The 21,015-nt window shown below is 41.1% G+C and overlaps 2 protein-coding genes across 3 annotated transcripts in view; both read left to right on the forward strand.

Moving 5' to 3' along the window:
• The first annotated feature begins 534 nt into the window (after positions 1 to 534).
• eif3d (eukaryotic translation initiation factor 3 subunit D) lies at positions 535 to 14,194 on the forward strand. 2 transcript variants are annotated; one of them, XM_008110651.3, is made up of 15 exons: positions 535 to 691; positions 4,342 to 4,475; positions 5,568 to 5,613; positions 6,521 to 6,657; positions 7,138 to 7,223; positions 7,850 to 7,922; positions 8,073 to 8,185; positions 8,979 to 9,111; positions 10,097 to 10,244; positions 10,471 to 10,601; positions 11,092 to 11,177; positions 11,308 to 11,437; positions 12,265 to 12,407; positions 12,699 to 12,979; positions 14,045 to 14,194. In XM_008110651.3, exons 2-15 carry the CDS (start codon positions 4,353 to 4,355, stop codon positions 14,056 to 14,058), a joined length of 1,644 nt encoding a protein of 547 aa, XP_008108858.1. In that variant the 5' UTR covers positions 535 to 691; positions 4,342 to 4,352; the 3' UTR covers positions 14,059 to 14,194. The 2 variants fall into 2 exon arrangements, with proteins under 2 accessions (XP_008108858.1, XP_003220983.1); XM_003220935.4 differs by having other exon boundaries at positions 571 to 691; positions 4,345 to 4,475.
• A 4,212-nt stretch (positions 14,195 to 18,406) lies between these two features.
• The window catches only part of foxred2 (FAD dependent oxidoreductase domain containing 2), a 32,020-nt gene continuing 29,411 nt past the window's right edge, over positions 18,407 to 21,015 (forward strand). Inside the window, exon 1 of the mRNA XM_008110650.3 lies at positions 18,407 to 18,627. The gene's annotated coding sequence lies outside the window, so the exon portion shown is untranslated. The remainder of the gene's footprint in view (positions 18,628 to 21,015) is intronic.

The raw sequence follows: 21,015 nt of genomic DNA on the forward strand, positions 1-21,015 counted from the left end.
CGCCCGCTGTTAGCCCCAGCTCCTGCCAACCTAGCAGTTCGAAAACATGCAAATGTGAGTAGATCAATAGGTACCGCTCTGGCGGGAAGGTAACAGCACTCCATGCAGTCATGCCGGCCACATGACCTTGGAGGTTTCTACAGACAACGCTGGCTCTTCGGTTTAGAAATGGAGATGAGAACCAACCCCCAGAGTCGGTCATGAGTAGACTTAGCGTCAGGGGAAAACCTTTATCTTTACCTTAAAGGCACCAGATCCTGTCTGATCTTGGTAGCTAAGCAGGATCAGCCCTGGTTTGTAACTGGATGGGGGAGATCACTGACAAATGCCAGGTGCTGTAGGCTATATTCCAGGGGAAGAAACTGACAAAACCATCTGTGAGGATTCCTATCCCTTAAAAAAAACCCTATAAAATTCATGGCGTTGTCAACATAAATCCGCAAGCGACAGACACTGAAGAGAGATAAAGCCACACAGAGAGCGCTTTTACGCCCCTGCCAGGCCTTTTCTTTCAACTCGGCTATTGCGACAGTTTTGGCGTCGCGCTGTGGTGACGCGCCCTGAGAGCGAGGGCCGCCGCGCCGGAAGCCGAGAGAGCCGTAAAGCGCAATCCTTGTGGAAAGTGGTTTTTCTCTCGTCGGTGTCTTCGGGGCCGAATCCGCTGCCATCGGGGCCCACTGGGGTCCTAGAGGTGAGCGAGGTGGTCACGGGGGGACCGGGGGACCTTCGCTCTCCTCCGGCGCCATTAATTTTGCGATCTGCAGCCTTGCCGGGCCTCGAGGGAAGGGCGGCGCCCGCTGAATGGACTCGGCGGAAAGGGAAGGCCTTATTCAGCCCTGCTTCGGGGTCTTTGGCCTCAGTCTCCTGTGTGGCGATGGTGTGCGAATGGCTGCCTTGGCCTACCCTGTTGCCTAAAAGGCCCATTTATCACAGGTGGCAAACTTGGGTCCTCCGGGTGTTTAGGACTACAACTCCCACAATTCCTAACAGCCTACCGGCTGTTAGGAATTGTGGGAGTTGTAGTCCTAAACACCCGGAGGACCCAAGTTTGCCCATGCTTGATCTATACCATGGAATGAATGCAGCTAGATACCACTGTAGCTAAATACTATGGCACCATGAGAATTGTAGTTCTACAAGCACTGGAGCCTTCTCTACTAAAGTGTCGGCTGCCTCGCCCAATTACAACTCTCAGGATTTTCCATAGCATTGGACCATGGCAGTCAAGCTGTGTTCATTGTACAGCGTAGATCAGGCATGGTCAAACTTGGGCCCTACAGGTGTTTTGGACTCCAGCTCCCACCATTCCTAACAGCCTCAGGCCCCTTCCTTTTCTCCCTCAGCAGCTTAAGGAAAGGGCCTGAGGCTGCTACGAATGGTGGGAGTTGAACACCTGGAGGGAAGGCCCAAGTTGGCCCATGCCTGGCGTAGATGCAGAAAAGATGGAGAAAAGGGCCTTCTAAAACTACAGCTCCCATCATTCCATAACATGGAGCCAGGGCAGTTATTGTGCCCATCTGCATTAAGTCTACAGTGTAGGTGTGTCATAATCACTCATGCCATGCAACTATGAGTGCCCTGGTTTATTTATTTATCTTGTCAGAAGCGAACCGAGGGTACAGTTGTAATATACCTTAAAACACAAATAATGTTAAAAACTTGGCATTATACTAAATGTCCTTTGACCAGTAGCTGACCACTTGGAGTGTCTCTGGTGTTGCTATAAGAAGGTGCTCCATTGTGTAGGTGGCAAGACTCAGACTGCATTATAATAGGTGATCTGTGATTTGCTCTTCTCCACTTTGCCTGTCATGGACTCCACTTTGTGGCCCCATTTCTTAAGGTTGGCTCTGCATCTCATGGTGCCAGAACACAATCTGTTCAGTGCCATCCAAGTCACCCAGTCTTCTGTGTGCCCAGGAGGGAATCTCATTCGGTCTCAGTCATGGCTTGAGGTTCTGGGTTTTAGACTGCCACTTTTGGACTCTCGCTTGCTGAGGTGTTCCTGCAAGTATCTCTGTAGATCTTAGAAAGCTATTTCTTGATTTAAAACGTTGGCGTGCCAAAAGGGAGGACAGGATGCTACAAGGACACATGAACTGGCAGATGGGCAGTAGTGCTAGACTCTTGTATTCTGAACAATAAAGATGTATGGTACTTTCAGCCCCTGTGCGTCTTGGCATATTCTTTCAAGAGAAGACTAAGCCCATAGTAACACAGATGGAGCAAAGGACCCTTACAAGATGTTCCCTTGGTCATTAAGGATCAGGTCACACTGTAGTATTATAGCACTGCAATTCCACTTTAACTGCCATGACAACAGATGGTGGAATTTGGGGAGTATACTTCAGTGAGTCCCATGAGCTGAGAACTGTCAATGCACCTCCCTAAACTTCAAATCCCAGGAGTTCATAGGATATTGCCATGGAATAATACCTGTATAGTAGTGCAGGGTGATGGAGCCCTAGGTCTCGTTCTCACGTTCTCAAAGGGGATGAGCACGTCATCACTAGTATTTCAAAATGCTAGAAATGACAAAAAGGAGTGAGACATTTTTAGTATGTAATAGTGTTGATCTATAAAGCACATCTTTCACATTCACACTGTCACTAAACAGGATAATAGTTTTGCGGTGTTTAATCATATGTGGGATACAGTAGAGTCTCACTTATCCAAGCTTCACTTATCCAGTGTTCTGTATTATCCAAGGCAATCTGCCTTTTAGTAGTCAATGTTTTTGTAGTAAATGTTGCAATGTTTTGGTGCTAAATTCGTAAATACAGTAATTATTACATAACATTACTGTGTATTGAACCGCTTTTTCTGTCAATTTGTTGTAAAACACGATGCTTTGGTGTTTAATTTGTAAAATCATAATGTAATTTTATGTTTAATAGGCTTTTTTCTTAATCCCTCCTTATTATCCAACATTTTCGCTTATCCAATGTTCTGCCGGCCCTTTTATCTTGGATAAGTGAGACTCTACTGTAGTTTGTTATAGCAAGGCTTTTTAATATGTCGGCTGACTGAAAAACCTTACACTCCTTTCCTCTTGCTTTTCTGGGTAGTTTTATGCAATTCCAGGGCAACAGTGGCTACAGGACTGTGATTAAAATAATTTTGTATCCAGGACTATAATTGACATCTTAAACAAGAAGAGTTGAGTGACATTTGTTAATAGGGAGGTTGATTATTATAGGCAGGCAGAAAAAAAGATATACATGACTTTAAGTGCTGACTCTGTGGAATTCAGTGCAGCTTATTAGTCAGTGACTGAGCATTTTCCTCAAAAAGTACTTTTACCTAATTTTATATTCTCTGAAAATGAGCAACGGATCATGGATTGGATCACATCAAAGAGCTGTGCCTAGTAAACTTGTAGAAATTGCAGGAGGGGATGCTTTTTAAAGAGTATCTGAGAATATAGAATTTTGTGATGCTTGATACTGGATTTGTTATTTCTTATGCACATTCAGGGTGTTGTTTATGCACTTAGCTGTAAATCCCTCCTTGAAAGTGTAAAGTTGTAGAATATAGATACTTTAAACACTAACCTACAACCAGTAAATAATATAAGCTGAATACCCCTTATACAAGTTGAATATCCTTTATTAGGAATCAGAAATGTTTGAGATTTTCTTTTTCACATTTGAGAATTCCTGTATTTGCTTATATGTACATGATGTCACATCTTGAAGATTGGACCCAAGTCTAAACATGAAATCAACTTATGTTTCATATACACTATTATACCCATAGTCTGAAGGTATTTAAAATTATTAATAATTTTGTGCATGAAATCAGCCACCAGAAAGCAAAGGTGACACTCTCAGCCACCCATGTGTACAACTTTGGAGTATTTCAGATATCAGAATTCCAGATAAGGGATGCTCAGCTTGTATGACTGAAAACTCATGGTCGTATTCAGGACAGGAGGAGCAATGGGAATGTAGTTTTCTTCCTATATTTTCAGTAAAAGGTAACTCATGCTGTTCTGTTGTTTCCAATATTTTTTCCAGAGTCACAAGGTTTCAAAAAGTACTTGCATTGAATTAAATATTCCATTGTGTAAGAGCAAGTACTGATGGATGTCAGCAGATTGTGCTGTCCTATGTTAAAATATTTTGGTATGTCCAGTGAGGAAAGTGGACAACACTATAGAAAAATCATAGGATAACCCATTCATAATTCTTTACCTTTCAAGTATATGAGAATAAAGACACGACAATTTACAGTGTATCTATTTCTCTTTAGTTTGCTCCAGAAAAACATCTTATCAGCTGATCTTTATATGTTATAATTGTCAGAGTGTCATATTCTCTCTTTTCTTTTTTTTACTAGAAGTATAGAAGATGGCGAGGTTCATGATACCTGTGATCCAAGACAATCCTTCAGGATGGGGTCCATGTGCTGTCCCTGAGCAGTTCAAAGATATGCCTTATCAGCCCTTCAGCAAAGGAGATCGTCTGGGAAAGGTATGTTTACTTGTAGACTTTTCCAGAAGTTCAAGTAACATTTTACAGCTTTCCATCTGAGGACCTGATTCTGGAGTTCACACACTAGTTCCTACAAGGGCAAAATTGAGTGAAATATACCCACACTGTGTAATAACATTTTGGCAAATATATTGGAGAAGACAAAGCATCACATTTAATTCATTTCTATTGATAATAAACTCTGCAATAACTCATGTCTGCTTTGATTGTACCAGTAGCTAGAAAGATTGAACAAGGAAGTCGAACCATGTATGTGGGACTAGCTATGAATTCATATTTTCTTGATACAGGATGATGGTTTCAATCTACATTATAAGGAAAGGTCTAAGGAAAAGAGGGTGTATTTCTGGCTTGACACACTTATAGATTCCTACCCCTTTAGGACATCATAGCAATATCAGGGTTGAAAGGCAGTTTTCCAATTAAAAATAATATCCTCTCCACTTGTCCCCCATTATCATTTGCTTCCTATATTTGTGGCTGCATGCGATGTTTCTGACTTCCTTAAGGTCCCAGCAGCCCAGGACTGTTTAATATGAAAACAATTTCTGCAGTATGCTAAATAAATCATGCTACAGTATGGTACATCTAAAAATAAAGTTATTATTATTACATCTAGATTCATATAAATGTACCATAGTATGCTATGATTTATACCCTGAAGGCACCAGATCCTGTCTGATCTTTGAAGCTATGTAGGGCTAGCCATGGATAGTGCTTGGATGCTGTTTTTTATAATCAGAGAAAGGCAGGCGTAAACCACCTGAATACTACTTGCCTAAGAAAAACCTATGAAATTAATGGGGGTCCCATAATGTGAGAAATTACAAATCTTATACACAAATCTCAACAATTAAATTGTCAAGCTATGATTCCTAAGATGTTTCTTCCTACCTGGGGTAATTCATGTTGGTTGTCACTGTCACTAGAGAAAAAGCTTGAATTTGATTGAGGGAGCTGCAAAACTCACAGAACCTTGGAAGCAATTTATAGAATCTGCTTGAACATCTTTGTAATATGTTTATTGTGTACCTTATTTCAATCTAATTTTAAATGTATTTATGACACTAGGTTGCAGACTGGACAGGAGCTACCTATCAGGATAAGCGTTACACAAGTGAGTACACAATAATTGTTCTTGCATGGGATACTTCACAGGGAAGATTATTTGCGCATAGAGTGGGCATAACTGGCATGCGGAGCAGACATTGAGTCTGCATTGGGCTAAAGTGGACTTGAATGGCTTTGGGAACATTACTGTCCTTATTTCATTGTTTTAAAATAGAATTGTATATCTTTCTGCTAAGATTTCTGAGATAGTTATATTCCCGTGGGTCTTTCTTTATAGCATAAAATGTCAACAATGAAACCATTTTTCATAATTCTACCATTCTCCTTGAATGCTGAAACATTCCTGTGTAATGTGTTGTCGAAGGCTTTCATGGCCTGGGTTGTTGTGCGTTATCCAGGCTGTATGGCCATGTTCCAGAAGCATTCTCTCCTGACATTTTGCCCACGTCTATGGCAGGCATCCTCAGAAGGTGTGAAGTAAAGCTCACAACCTCTGAGGATGCCTGTCATAGATGTGGGCAAAACATCAGGAGAGAATGCTTCTGGAACATGGCCTTACAGCCCGGAGGACGCACAACAACCCATTTCTGTGTAATCTCCCTAAACAAGTGTCTGCTGCATGACTCAGAATATAATATTGGGATTTGATCATTCAAACACTGATGTAGTTCTAGTATTATAATTCAGATAAGGAGGAAGCCAAGATACAACCTGTCTCTCCACTGATTCATTGCAGAAGTGAAGCTTTCTTTCTTTTCTTGGATTTTAAAATAAGGATCTCCTTTTTATTTTGTGATCAGCAAAAGGCATCATCTTGTAGCTGTTGAAGTAGGAACACAATAGATTATTCTCCTACAGTTCCTTTTTATGTGAAGTAAAATCATTCCAGGCTTAAAACTTATAGCCAATCCCAGACTTGAGCGCTGAAATAATAAAAATAATTCTGTTTTCAGACAAATATTCATCCCAGTTTGGCGGTGGAAGCCAATATGCCTATTTCCATGAGGAAGATGAGACCAGTTTCCAGCTTGTGGATACAGCACGCACACAAAAGACTGCATACCAGAGGAATCGCATGCGATTTGCACAGGTATGATTTTGTTCAATCTAGAAATAAGGCCAATGCCTGGTGTTGTATCGGTCTCTATATATACATTTGAAAATACATTAATGGGTGGTTTTACTGGGATGAAGTCCACATGGTGGAGAATCAAAAGTGATGGGAGTTGTTGTTCACTAACATCTGGGGACCCAAAATGAGTAAAAATAAAAGTGCACCAACTACTATGTTAAAAACTTATACTTGGCCCTCTGTATCAATGGATTCTCTGTCCATGGATTCAGTGACCCTTTGAAGGCAACCATAAGATTGATGTAACCCTCAGTGAAAATAAATTTGACACTTCTGTTCTAGTCCAACACTTGAACCACTCTGCCACACTGGCTCTCTTTGCAAAGAATGCGAGACAAAAATTCCTTGTAGATTTGCCTATCAAGTCCCTTGTGTTTCATTGACTAATATCTCAGAGTGCCATGCTGCTTGAGTTACATGAGTGCATCTTTTTTTCAGAGGAACCTTCGGAGAGACAAAGACCGCCGAAATATACTTCAGTTCAACATGCAAACGCTGCCTAAAAGTGCCAAGCAAAAGGAGAGGTGAGTATGCTGTGTTTGTCAGAGAACATACAGTTTGAATATTGTCCAGCAAAGCTGAGTGAAAAAACTGATTGTCCTGAAAGAGCAAGACAATGAGTAAATAACTTGCTACCACAGGTGACAAAGCTGCCTTATTCCCAGCTCTCCTTGTACCAGCAGATACAGACTTATTTATTTGAGCAAGTAGTTTTTAATGGGAGAAGCATGTCATGTATTTATTGCTTCATGTTATTATTTTAAATTATTTTTTATTTTAAAATATTGGCACTTTAATACAGCAGCTTTTTTTCATTGGTTTTAAAACTTTTCCTTACTAATACTCCATCCACATACCTTAATTTAATTCATTTTATGAGCCACGATGGGTTCCATTTGAAACAAAAGCAGAATCTACATTAGGTAACTGAATAGGCTCTGTCAGGAACTATTCTAGCTTGAAGAAATGCTGTTTATTTTGTTTGTGTCTATTACATTTTTATCCTGCTTTCCATAAAATAGAATTCCAGATCAATAAATAGCCTTAAGAGTTATTTCCTAGATTCTAATTTATCTACCGTGGGTGAAGAGTTGGGATCAGCAGGCTGCTTTTTCTTCATAGGATTTACTTGTTTTTTAATTCCTTACAGAGATAGGCTACGTTTACAAAAGAAGTTTCAGAAGCAATTTGGAGTGAGACAGAAATGGGACCAAAAATCTCAGGTAAACCAAATTGTTTTCTAATCACAAGGTTCTCTGTCTGTTACTATGCCTAACTTGTTCTGTGTTCATCTGTTACTCCTATATTAAACATTATGTGTTGTCTCTTCATTTTTTTCCCATCTGCTGGTACTGCCCCTGTCTGCTTAACAGAAGCCTCGTGACTCCTCTGTGGAGGTTCGTAGTGACTGGGAAGTGAAGGAGGAGATGGATTTTCCTAGGCTAATGAAGATGAGATACTTGGAAGTCTCAGATCCTCAGGACATGTAAGCCTTGGAGACAGCAGGATATTTGAGTTCTGCTAATTGTTCTCTCTATAGTCCCATTTGTTTCAGAGCTCATATACCAGTGTCTCAAATCCTTGCAAAGCCACATATTACACTGTGCCTTGACCAAAATCAGCTATAGTCCCTTCTCTCATTAGACAGTGTAACCTTGCCATTTGTTCTGAGCTCAGACTCATGGCTGTAAAAGTCTAAACCTATTTTCTGGTCCCAACTACTGTATAATTGATCAATTGAATCATTGAGAGTAAGGCTCCTTCCTTCTACACTGCCATATAATCCAGATTATCAAAACATAATCCACATTATCTGCTTTGAACTTGCTTATATGAGTCTACACTGCCAAATAATCCAATTCAAAGCAGATAATCTTTATTTATATGGCAGTGTAGAAGGGGCCTTACATAAGTGTAGATTTATCATTTCGTTACCATCTGATTTAGACACCCTACTCTAGTTTGAAGTGTTTTAAATCTGAAATCGTCTCAAGTGGTTAGCAGTCAGCCAATGTCAAAAACTCAAGTTTTATTAGCAGATCTAGTCTAAAGTACAGATTGTATGATGGGCATAAATATAATTCCCTTTTGCATAAAATATTTTGCTTCTTACTGTAAATTGAAGCTTTTCCTAGTTTTGCCAGTTTAAGGTTGTTTGAGAGGCAAGGAAACATCTAATCTTGAAGCACTGGTACACTTGTGATAATGATCTGTGTTATTTCTGTTTTATTGATACTTAGTCAAAATGTATTCATTGTCATCCTTTTTTGTACCTGCAGAGAGTGCTGTGGTGCCCTAGAATATTATGACAAAGCGTTTGACCGTGTCACCACAAGAAATGAGAAGACTCTTCGTAGCATCAAACGCATCTTCCATACCGTAACTACCACTGATGATCCAGTCATCCGCAAGGTATGATTTCTTTCTCTTAAATTTACCCTATGTTTCAATTTAAAAAAGAATAGCAAGTGTCTTGTACTGCACAGAGTAGGACATTATGTTCATAACAAAAAATGTTTTGGAAAAGACAAGAATGTCTTCATAAAATGTCATTTCATAAGTCCAAAATTATTGATCCAACATGATGTAGTGCTTTGTTGAGCATTGCACTACAACTCTGTAGGCCAGAGTTCAAATCCTTGGTCAGCCATGGAAATCACATTGTTTCAGAAAAAGGCAAAATCAACACCCTTGATTAAATCCTGCCAATAAAACCCCATGATAGTGCTGCCACAAGCCAGAAGCAACTTAAAGGCACACAACATAAAGCCTGAAATAATGAATTGTAGCAAATATATTCAGCCAGGAAATAGTATGTGTCTGGTTGACTCTACAGTAGGCACAGAGTGGTGTTTTGGCTTGGAATCCCTCCAATAAAGGATCACTAAGGTGTGCTCTACCTGTTCAATTATAGCACACTCATTTGAACTATTTCTTAGTGATGAGAATTTTCACGTTTACTGACTTGGTAGCATGCCTTGTGTGTTTTACAGTAAGATAATATAATTTCCCGCAGTGAGAAAACTAGTTAATTAGGCAGGTGATAGTTCATGTATTCCAGATGTTCTAACTCAACAATCAAAGTTTTCTGGAAGAGTTTTCAAAGGAATGAAGCTTGGAATTACAGTAGAATTAAACCTTGGGATGCTGATCTCATCTTTGCTTCTATTAGGGAAATTATTTGCATTCAGGCACACCCCTCTGTCTTCCTTCCCTTGGATTTTAATTGCTGGGTAATGATGTGTATAGACCATTAATCTAGGAAAGGAAAGCTTTGATATTGTTCCAGCAAGACCTACAAATTGTGCAGTAATGCTACAAATGTAAATTAGCTTACACCTTGTTGATTCTTTTGAGCAACAATTTCTGCTCTCATCTGCGTTGCTTCTCTCCACAGCTAGCCAAGACTCAAGGAAATGTATTTGCTACGGATGCCATCCTGGCTACCCTTATGGCCTGCACCCGTTCTGTGTATTCCTGGGACATCATTGTGCAAAGAGTTGGATCCAAGCTCTTCTTTGACAAAAGGGACAATTCTGACTTTGGTAAGTCTGGTCACACCTGGATTGCAGAGAACAGCAGGAAAGCCAGTGATGGATGAGAATTTTTCTGATATTTGAACAAAAATTGAATATTTGAAAAACGTGTACCTGGGGCATTGATGTTGTTTCAGTGTTTGTAGCAATTTAACTCAGCACGTATGAGTCTCTGTGTCTTTGTAGAGCAGTATGGAAGTGTATGATCACCCTTTGTGTTTGGCCATGTCCTTAGATCTCCTGACCGTGAGTGAGACTGCTAATGAACCACCTCAGGATGAGGGCAACTCCTTCAATTCACCACGCAACCTTGCAATGGAAGCGACCTACATCAACCACAACTTCTCCCAGCAATGCTTGAGAATGGTAAGGGCAGAAGATGAAGTTGTCTCAGTAGCACAGAGACTTTTGGGACGGACACTTCAGTGTAATCCTTTAGAATTTGGTGTTAGCAAAGCACTTCTCCAGCTCAGCAATCACAAAAGAGGACTGTATATATTTCAAAACATCTTTCTACTTGTATGGGACTCCTAGATTTCTTCAGTAGGCATGGCATGGTGGGTAATTTTGGAAATTAATAACTATAGGATAAGTGGTCATTTTATAGGGGAAATGGACCTGCACACATAAATCATAAACCTACACGGTCAAAATAATAACTGAAACCCTCATGGTAGGTGAAATCTGTTGAGACCTTGGGGCTAATTGATGAAAATATTGCTGGGGAAGAGCTTGGTCTACTTTAGACAGAGCTGTTGGAGCTTTTTTAGTCCAAAGCTGATCACCACCCTAAAGCATTCCTGACAGTCTTGACTGCGTAACGATTGGTAAAGTTTTGGTGTGGGCTGTTTTACAGGGGAAAGAAAAATACACATTCCCCAATCCAAACCCATTTGTAGAAGATGATATGGACAAGAATGAAGTGGCTTCTGTTGCCTATCGGTAGGTTGTTTTCTAGCATGTGACTTTCAAATTTACTACAGCTTCAATTAAAGCTCATTTGTCATCACCTACACATAATTTACTCATACAATGCAAAATCATAACGTTATGGTCCTGTTCATGGTTGTAGATACCGAAGATGGAAGCTGGGAGATGATATTGACCTCATAGTACGCTGTGAACATGATGGGGTGATGACTGGAGCCAATGGAGAAGTGTCATTCATCAACATCAAAACACTGAATGAATGGGATTCAAGGGTAAGGAAGACAAAATAACTGAAGTATCAGTCTTGTTGGATGCGGCCTCCAAAGTCATTTATCCAGCTCCCGCCCTGAACTTCAGACCTAGGATCGCCCTAAGTCTAAAACAGCTTGAAGGCACACAACAACAATCCTAATTAACTTGATTATCTCATCAGCCAAAATCAGGCCCACACTTCTCATTGAAAGTGGCAAAATTATGTTTGTTAAAATTCTTCTTCATTTTAGATATTGTATTGTTCTTTCATGGTGTTTTGCACTGCAAGATATGTGCAAGGTACATAGAAATTCTTTCACATTTTTTCACACTATAGTTCATCTCCCCAACAGTTTGAGTAACCATGAACTTGTCCCCCGCTGCTTAAAACATTTGAGGACCTCTGGCCTAGTAGATAAAATACAGAACTAGTTCGCACTGCACTTGGTTCCTATAAGAGAAAAGTGGGATATAAATAAAGAATTATTATTTTTATTATTATTAATATCAGAAGAGTATGATGTAGCATTTACTGAAATCACATTGCACTGAATGTAGCTTACTCTTGATTACCATTTCATACATGAACCTCCTTTCCTTAGTCCCATTCAATACAAAAGGAAATGTTTAGTTCTCTTTTCCTTGTCAGTGATCAAAGAAAATCCCTAGATCCTCACTTCTGTCATATTTGTCAAGAACATGGCTTCCTTTCTTCAAGGACTATAAGCCACTTTAAAATAAATACCATTGCATTGCATTTTCAACTTTATATTTTAGATACTAATTTGCAGTAATGTGGCAGAATTAGTGCTAAATAATTTTCTAATTAAAATGCCTTCTTTTCCAGCATTGTAATGGTGTAGACTGGCGTCAGAAACTAGACTCCCAGAGAGGAGCTGTGATTGCCACTGAACTGAAAAACAACAGCTACAAACTTGCCCGTTGGACAAGTTGTGCCTTGCTGGCTGGATCAGAATATATCAAACTGGGGTGAGACTAAGTAGTGGACTGTCAAATACAGGGGGGTATGGTTCTTTTGTTTTCAGCCGATGGTTAAGTATGCAAGAAGATGGAAAAAATACTTCATGGAGCAAAGCAGATCTTCATAGCTAAGTTCTCAAATAGTAGAACAATATCTGAAACACTTTGCCAAGGAAATTGCTTAAATCTTTTATTTTATTGATGAGCGACAATACTTTTAACAGACCTGTAACAGAAGGTACATTCAGTTAACATGTTGGTGGGCATTTCCTGATTTTCTTGTTTCTCTTTCTGTGCCAGGTATGTATCCCGGTACCACGTGAAAGACTCTGCACGCCATGTGATTCTGGGCACACAGCAATTCAAACCCAATGAATTTGCTAGCCAGATTAATTTAAGCATGGAGAATGCCTGGGGCATCTTGCGCTGTGTCATTGACATCTGCATGAAACTAGATGAGGGCAAATATCTCATCTTGAAAGACCCCAATAAGCAGGTCATTCGTGTCTACAGCCTGCCAGATGGCACTTTCAGCTCCGATGAAGAGGATGATGATGAAGAGGAGGAGGAAGAAGAAGAAGGTAATGGTTTTTGGCTGCCCAATCAGGATCGTTTACTGATACTTTATAGAGCAGGGTGTCAAACTCATTTTCATTGTGGGCCACATCAGCCTTATGGTTGCCTTCAAAGGGCTGTTGAATCCATGAACAGAGAATCCGTGGATACAAAGGGGTAACTTTTTTTTACATTGTGGTCAGTGCTCTTTAGTATTTACTCATTTTGGGTCCCCAGATGTTACTGTACGACTATTCCCATTACTTTTTGTTATACGCCATGTGGACTGGGGATAATGAGAATTGCAACCCAACAGCACTTGTGGCTTTGAGGTTGGGGAAAGGTTGAAGGACATTTTAAAGTCAGGCATCCTATCCATAAGCTTTGTCTCTAAATTCAAACTCCACTATCCTGACTAAGCTACAAACTGCACCCTTCCAGATTTTACTGCATCCCAACTCCCATAAACTTTTAAGTCATGATGTCTAATGATGAGGAATGCATAAATTGTCTATCATCTGGAGGGCAACATAAAATGACATGGTAAGCCAGATTCGGCCCATAGGCCTTGAGTTTGGCGTAGAGTAAGAGTTTGTTCAACCAGTACCTTCTAAGTATTTTAAAGTACAACATCCATAATTAATCCACACGCCATACTGAGAAAAACTTGTGAGCCCAGATATCTAGAGCTCACTGAAAAGACTTCATCTAGTTTTCAAGACCCAAAAGTGTAAAAGGTAGTTGTGCTACTGATCAAAATGCCATCTAGCTCTGTACTGCTTGTCCAATGATACATACAAGTGAAAGTGTAGAACTGAATGGAACTTTTTTTTGATAGTTACTACTTTCTGCAAATGGTCATATGCCTTCCTACAGAATGGAAATCTCTGAAAGGGTTTCTTCACAAACACTATATTGTTGCAGCTAAATTTCAATGTGTATGTCTGGCTGCAGCTTATGTAGTATTTGATCTGTATAGGGATCAGTGTTTGGGGTTTGGTGACAGTGAAAATGGTGGCCGAGTCTCTTCTTGGTGATAGGCTCATTGGGATAGTATAATGTGCTCCATTTCAGTTTTTTTTGTGTTGCAGAGGAAGAGAGCTAAGTGTTGCAGCCAGACAGCCGCAGTGACACCAGCCTGAAGACATGTCCTACTTTCATCTTGCTGGATCAAAGCTGAATCTACACTTCATTCACTTCAGCCCCAAGGAAGAAAATAAATAAAAGCATAATCAGTTGCAGGGCTTGTTTTTCTTTTTCTTTAGTTCAGTTAATAAATATGTGTAAGGAATAACAGATCTGGAAAACATACAACAAATTTTGGAGGTTGATAATCTTATGATTATCAAACCCTGCCCATTTTAAAGAGCAGCAGAATAATCTGATAGCAGTTTTGAAAAAGACTGAAGAGTTTTTACAGAAGGTGAGGATTAACCTGATTAAATACTTCAGGAAGAAAAGAGACTAGAAAGCAGTTATGTTGCCGAGGAAACCAGACTTGAATCGTTTTCTTTTTGCTATACTTGTTTTGGAAGGGGAACAAACAGGGCTGCCCAACAACCTGACAGAGTAGGCTATGAGATTCTCTTGCAAGTGTTGATTGGTTTTTAGTATTGAGCAACGTCAATAACAGTTGTTTATTGTAATTCTCCCTAACTCACCCTGTTGAAGTGTTTCAGAATATCTTTTTAAATGTCATATTCAGATACTAAAGAGAGCTGGGAGTGTGTACAACTGTTGTACAAAGTTTGACAGTGTTTTCTGTAATAATACAGTGCAAATTATTGTTACAAAAGCAGCTCTACAGTTTTGTGAATAATGGTTTATTGATTTAAAAGATGGGAGGTAAATTCTGTATTTTCAGTGGCATTAAAACTAATGCCAATTGATCTAGTAAACTTCAGCATTTTCAGCTTCTACCTGTCTTAGGCACATGAAGAAAATAAAGAAATACTAAGTTTTTCTTGTTACAAAAGAGCATTAAAACTTATTATGTATTTGGTTGATGCCATTTGTAACCTTCCATCGGCAAAAGCATGCCTTGGATCAAAGCCACACACAGGAACTAGCTCTCTGTCAATTAAATGAATGTTTCTGCCGCAGAGCCAGAGGGGGATAGCTTCAACCTCTGTATGGTGCTCATTAATGGCCTTGGCAAACAGAACTGGGCAGATGAAGATACTCCGGGGTTTTTTCTAATCATATTCCAACAACTCCCGTGTGAGTTTGATGCTGCGGTTTCTGCAGCAAGAACGTGTAAAAGCCTGGAGTTCCAGAAAAAAGAACAGCGAGTTCTTTTATTAGAAGGCTAGCTATCTGCTGCAGTAGATCTAGTTCTTTATCATCATAGATCCTTAAAAGTGATTTGCAAAATAAGCCGTTTCACTTGCCAGTGCAGTAACTGCTCTGCCCCACTGCTGCCATTTTGGCTATGAGGCAATGCATCACCAGTTAGTGTTGCACTTCTTGCTTTGCCTTCAAGCACAGCTTGCTTCTGTTAATGAAGGGCTGTAATCCTATAGATCAAGGTGGGCAATTATTTGCTTCCCCACCAAGCTATGAGAGCTGCATATCTCCATCACCCCAAATAAACCTGCAGGAAGAAAACTGAAATTGTAATCTCTCTGGGGACAATTACTGAATGTTCTCAAGGAGATGGCTGTTTCTTTTGTTTTCCCTCCAGCACTAGCTTATGTATCCAACATTGCCCAGGTATGCACTTTGTATTTATTAGAAATAGTTGATAACTTTATGATTTTCTGAATGGTCCCATTAGAAAATTTATAGCTGTATAAGATCATACCTTTATAAAATGGTATAGGTGGTGGATTGGAATTCTCATTAGCCCAAGATGTGATCAGGCTGCAAATTCCTTCGCCTCCAGATCTGACTGCGTTGAAATTGGCAATAACACAGCATTCGGATGTAGCTGGACTCCAACCCCCCTCTATTAGTCCCCTGCCCCCCAAAAAATATTTTAAGTTGGATCATAGAATAATAGAGGTGAAAGAGACCACGTGGGCCATCTAGTCCAATCCCCTGTCATGCAGAAAAAGCACAATCAAAGTACCTCTGACATGTGGCCAGCCTCAGTTTAAAAGCTTCCAAGGAAGGAACTTCCACGACACAAGTTTGGTCAGGATCTATCATGGGTGGAATTCACAGCTCTCCAGATGTGGTTGGACTACAGTCCCATAATCCCCAAACTAAGGCTGGGTTTGGACTTCAGCACCCACAATTCTTAATAACTGGTAAGCTTACTGAGATTTCTGGGAGTTGAAGTCCAAAACACCTGCAGGACCAAAGGTTGGGAAGCACTGTGTTAGAGGATCATGGGATTGTAGTCTAACCACATCTGGAGTTGAGAACCACTGCTTTAACACTCCCTCAACCCTTCAATTATTTTGGGTAATGAAGGGTATGTTTGCCAAGTTTGGTGCAGAGCTACCAAGCCATGGCGGGGGCATTTGTGGTACAAACATACATACACTGGCTTATCTGGAGAAGGAAAAGCGGGGGGTGGGAGGGGGGAGCTCTAGCAAAAACCCTTTATATGTTTCAGCATTTGCTTTTATGAACGCCAATCTGCTTGCATCTGAAAAAAAAACACGAGTTCAAAACTTATGAAATACTGGATCTTGTATTAAGGGCACTAGAAGATCCTGTCTCTTCCCCCTCCCTTTCATCCATGGTTTGGGACTGTTTATCACTTTAATTTGGGGGGTGATGTTTTGGGGACCTAGTTTGCCTTATATCCAGCAGTAGCAGCTTTTTTTCCCTCAACCAACAAGTGACTAGAAGTCACTTTTGTTTGAGGCAAAAGCATCCCCCCAGCAAACAAAATGGTGAAATGCTTGTATTTCCATGTTTCCTCAATGATGCAGGGGACATTTCTCAAGCCAATGTTATTTTTTAACAAGAGTTGTTTATTTATTTATTTTATTTATTTAAAGTATTTATATTCCGCCCTTCTCACCCCGAAGGGGACTCAGGGCAGATCACAATATACACATAATTGGCAAACATTCAATGCCATATACACATAGAACAGAGACAGAGACAGACATAGAGGCAATTTAAACTTCTCCAGCTTCCCGAGGGTATGCTTGATTCTGGCCACAGGGGGAGCAGCTGCTTCATCATCCACTGCGATGGCAACTTCCTCATTCCAAATGCTTGCTGGACAATTTTTTTAGGGTGTCGTAGATTAGTTAAATTAGCCTCCCCGCATATAAGTGGTAACTAAATTTCCTACTTGATAGATGCAACTATCTTTCGGGTTGTTTAGGTCAGCAACGAGCAGTGGCTATTTATTTTTATTTTAATGGCCGGCTGGCCTCGAACTCATGACCTCTTGGTCAGAATGATTTACTGCAGCTGGCTACTAACCAGCCTGCGCCACAGCCCAGCCCCACACAGTGCTTGATTTGGAGAAAACTTCACTAACTGTGACTTGTTCTCAGTGTTTGATTTGGAGAAAACTTCACTAAACTCAGATGTTGTAGATGTCCACGGAATGTAAACATTCATCCAACTGAACAGTGACACAATGTGCTGGGATCCAAAGTCTCACCCTACACTTCATGTATGGCTTATTCTTAAATACTGTATTTCTTCTATTTGAAAACATCATAGACTGTAAGACAAGCACTAATTTTAGTACCAATAACAGAAAACAAACTTTATTTATATACAGACACTCCCTGAGTTAGAAACATTTGACTTACATCTGAAATATGTAGTTAAGAAGCGGGCTGAGACAACTGAGAGAAATCAACCCATACGAAGGGAAATTCACTCTTGAAAAGAGTTTTCATGGGAAAAGGCATCTCCACTCTGCTGTATCACCAATCCTTGTTTCCACAAGAAGTCGTTTTTTCCAAAATCCAATTACCATAGGGACAGAAAGTGAGGCGAAATCTTCTGAACAGGGACACAGACAGCAAAACAAACACCAGTTTGTTCCTTATGCTATCCAAAGCTAAAAGGCACATATTTTTGGCTGGGGTACAATTTAAAAATGAACCTCTTCCAACTTACAAACAAATCCAACTTAAGAACAAATCTACAGCTCCTAACTTGTAACTTGGGGGCGTCCTGTACTGTATTTTTTTCCAATTGTATAGTGCACCTTATTACAGAATGAATTACAGAATGGGGGACGCCTGGCTCAACAGCAGCAGATCTTGGAGTCCTCATGAACCAACAATGTGATGCGGTGGCTTAAAAAGCCAATGGGATTTGGGCTTAAGCGGCTGAGGGGAAAAAGGAAAGGGCCTGAGGTTGTTAGGAACGGTGGGAGTTGAAGTCCAAAACACCTGAGGGAAGGCCCAACTTTGCCCATGCCTGGTGTAAATACATTCCACCCAGCCAGCACCATCTTTTTTCTTTCTTTCTTTCTTTTTTTTTTTTTGGACGGCGGGCACTTTAAATTCCGGCGTGGTCACGTGATACCCCTCGCCTGCTCAGCAACCATGCGAGCGGATTCGGAAGCAGCGCCGCCACTCTAGCCCTGCCCTCTCGTTGCGTTCCTTTTTTTATTCCCTTCCTTCTTCCAAGGCTGATTTCTTGTTGGAGGACTCGAAGGGCTGCCACTCTATGGCGACGGGCATTCTCCTTTAGGGCAGGAGCCACGGCCAAGCTGCTCGTTCCGCTGCCGGCGCCGAATGCCCAGGTACGTCATGACGTCACGCGGGCGGCTTCGAACCTCGCCCCTTTCCCCCATTGGGCAGAAGGGGCCCAGCAGGGATCGATAGGAGGCTGGTTGCCAGGGAACCAAGGAGAGGCGAGGCAGTTGCCATGGGGACTGGCCCCTCTTTGGGCTGAGACTGGCAGTGTGTACCCACACTGCAGAGTTGTTGCGGTTTGACCCCACTGTAAATTATTAAAATATCAATCTGTATAGAAGTTGAAAACATGTACTTATGTATGTTCTTCAAAGGCTCCTGCATAGCTTGGTGCACATAACCTTCGTGATCCAAATTAAAATGCTGGCAGGGTTTAAACCAGGTTTAAACCTCGTGATCTCCTAGCAAAGGATTCCCCCAGGCAGGAAGCAGCCAGGCCTTGAAGCTGCAAGGCTATTCAATTCTAATTAAGGTGGTCAATTGCAACAATCACACTTGCCACAAACAGACAAGAGTTCTTTCTCCCACCACGGACCTTCCACAGATATATAAACCCCACTTGCCTAGTCTCCAACAGACCTCACAACCGCTGAGGATGCCTGCCATAGATGTGGGTGAAACGTTAGGAGAGAATGCTTCTGGAACATGGCCATACAGCCTGGAAAACTCACAGCAACCCAATGATGTTATTAGCTTTAACTATGTATTTTTAATAAGTCCCCTTTTATATTCTAATTTAATGTTTATATGCTTTAGGTTTAACTTATACATTATGTGATTTTTAGCGTTGGCTGCTTTGAGGCCTCTTCCACACAGCTGTATAAAATCCCACATTAGCTGCTTTGAACTGGGTCATATGACAGTGTGGGCTCAGGCTACTTCCACACAGCTGTATAAAATCCACATTGAACCTTATTATATGGTAGTGTGGACTCAGATAACCCAGTTCAAAGCAGATATTGTGGATTATCTGCCTTGATATTCTGGGTTATATGGCTGTGTGGAAGGCCCCGAGTCTCTTTTGAGAGAAAGAAAGTGGGATCGAAGGAAGGAAGGAAGGAAGGAACATTGTAGATATTCTTTACTTCTCTAATTGGACCATTCATAAAATTCCAAAGCTAACAAATATTTCTAAGCAATACCATTAGAAAAATTCATACCCAGGCTCCAGTAAGTGTATATGCTAGTTGGATATAAAATTTCCTTCAGGCTCCTTCAGATGTATATGAAACATCAATTATTTTTGTGTTTAGACTTGGGTCCCATGTCCAAGATGACCCATGGAACAGAAACTGTTGCCCGTTTTCAAGTAGGGGAAGTTATAGTCAAATAACTCTGGGTCTTCAACCCTGAAAGCCTGGCTCAGCTAAACTACGCAGAGAGCTGGAGGGGGGGGGGGGGTGTATTCCCGTTTGGGTCCTGCAGGATTCAGTACTGCCCCCATGTTGTTTAACATCTAAAGGAAGCCGCTGGGAAAAGTCACCTGGAGTTTTGGAGGTCAATGCCATCTGTACGCAAATGACGTCCAACACTATCACTCCTTTTCATCTGCTCCTAAGGAGGCCATCCAAGTCCTGAACCAATTCTTGGTGGTTTGACGATCTGGATCAGGGCAGACAAATTGAAATTGAATCCAGACAAGACAGAGGTACTCCTGGTCAGGCCGTAAGGCCGAACAGGGCATAGGTTTACAGCCTGTACTGGATGGGGTTACACTTTCCCTGAAGACACAGGTTCCTGTTTGGGAATTCTGGATTTGTTGCTGTGTCTGGAACCCCAGGTTTCAGCGGTGATCAGGGAAGCCTTCACACAATCAAAACTTGTGCGCCAGACTTGGCTAGTGACCACAGTAGTCCACACTCTTGTCACATTTTGAATAGACTACTGCAACGCACTCTAATTGGGGTTGCCTTTGAAGACTGTTCGGAAGCTCCAACTAGTCCAACGGGTGACAGCCAGGATGCTCACTGGAACAGTGAACAGAGAGCACATAACCCCCCCTGTTGCGCCAACTCCACTGGCTGCCAATTTGCTGCTGAGCACAATTCAAAGTGCTGGCTTTAGCCTATAAAGCCCTAAACGGTTCTGGCCCAGCTTACCTGTCTGAAAGTATCTCCTTGTTTGAACCGACCAAGGTGTTAAGATGTGCCGGGGAGGCCCTGCTCTCGGTCCTACCCCCTTCGAAGGAGCTATTCGAAGGATTGTCCCAAGACTGAGTTTTCAGAGCCAAACCCGAGGCCCCTTCCACACAGCTGAATAAAATCTGACATTTTCTGCTTTGAATTGGAATATATGGCAGTGTGGACTCAGATAACCTGGTTCTAAGTAGATATTGTGAGATTTTCTGCCTTGATATTCTGGGTTATATGGCTGTGTGGAAGGGTCCTGAGACATCCTCTGGTCATGCCATTAGTTTCAGAAATTAATCTAGGAAA

Source organism: Anolis carolinensis, chromosome 5 (assembly GCF_035594765.1).
Source record: "Anolis carolinensis isolate JA03-04 chromosome 5, rAnoCar3.1.pri, whole genome shotgun sequence".
Lineage (NCBI taxonomy): Eukaryota > Metazoa > Chordata > Lepidosauria > Squamata > Dactyloidae > Anolis > Anolis carolinensis.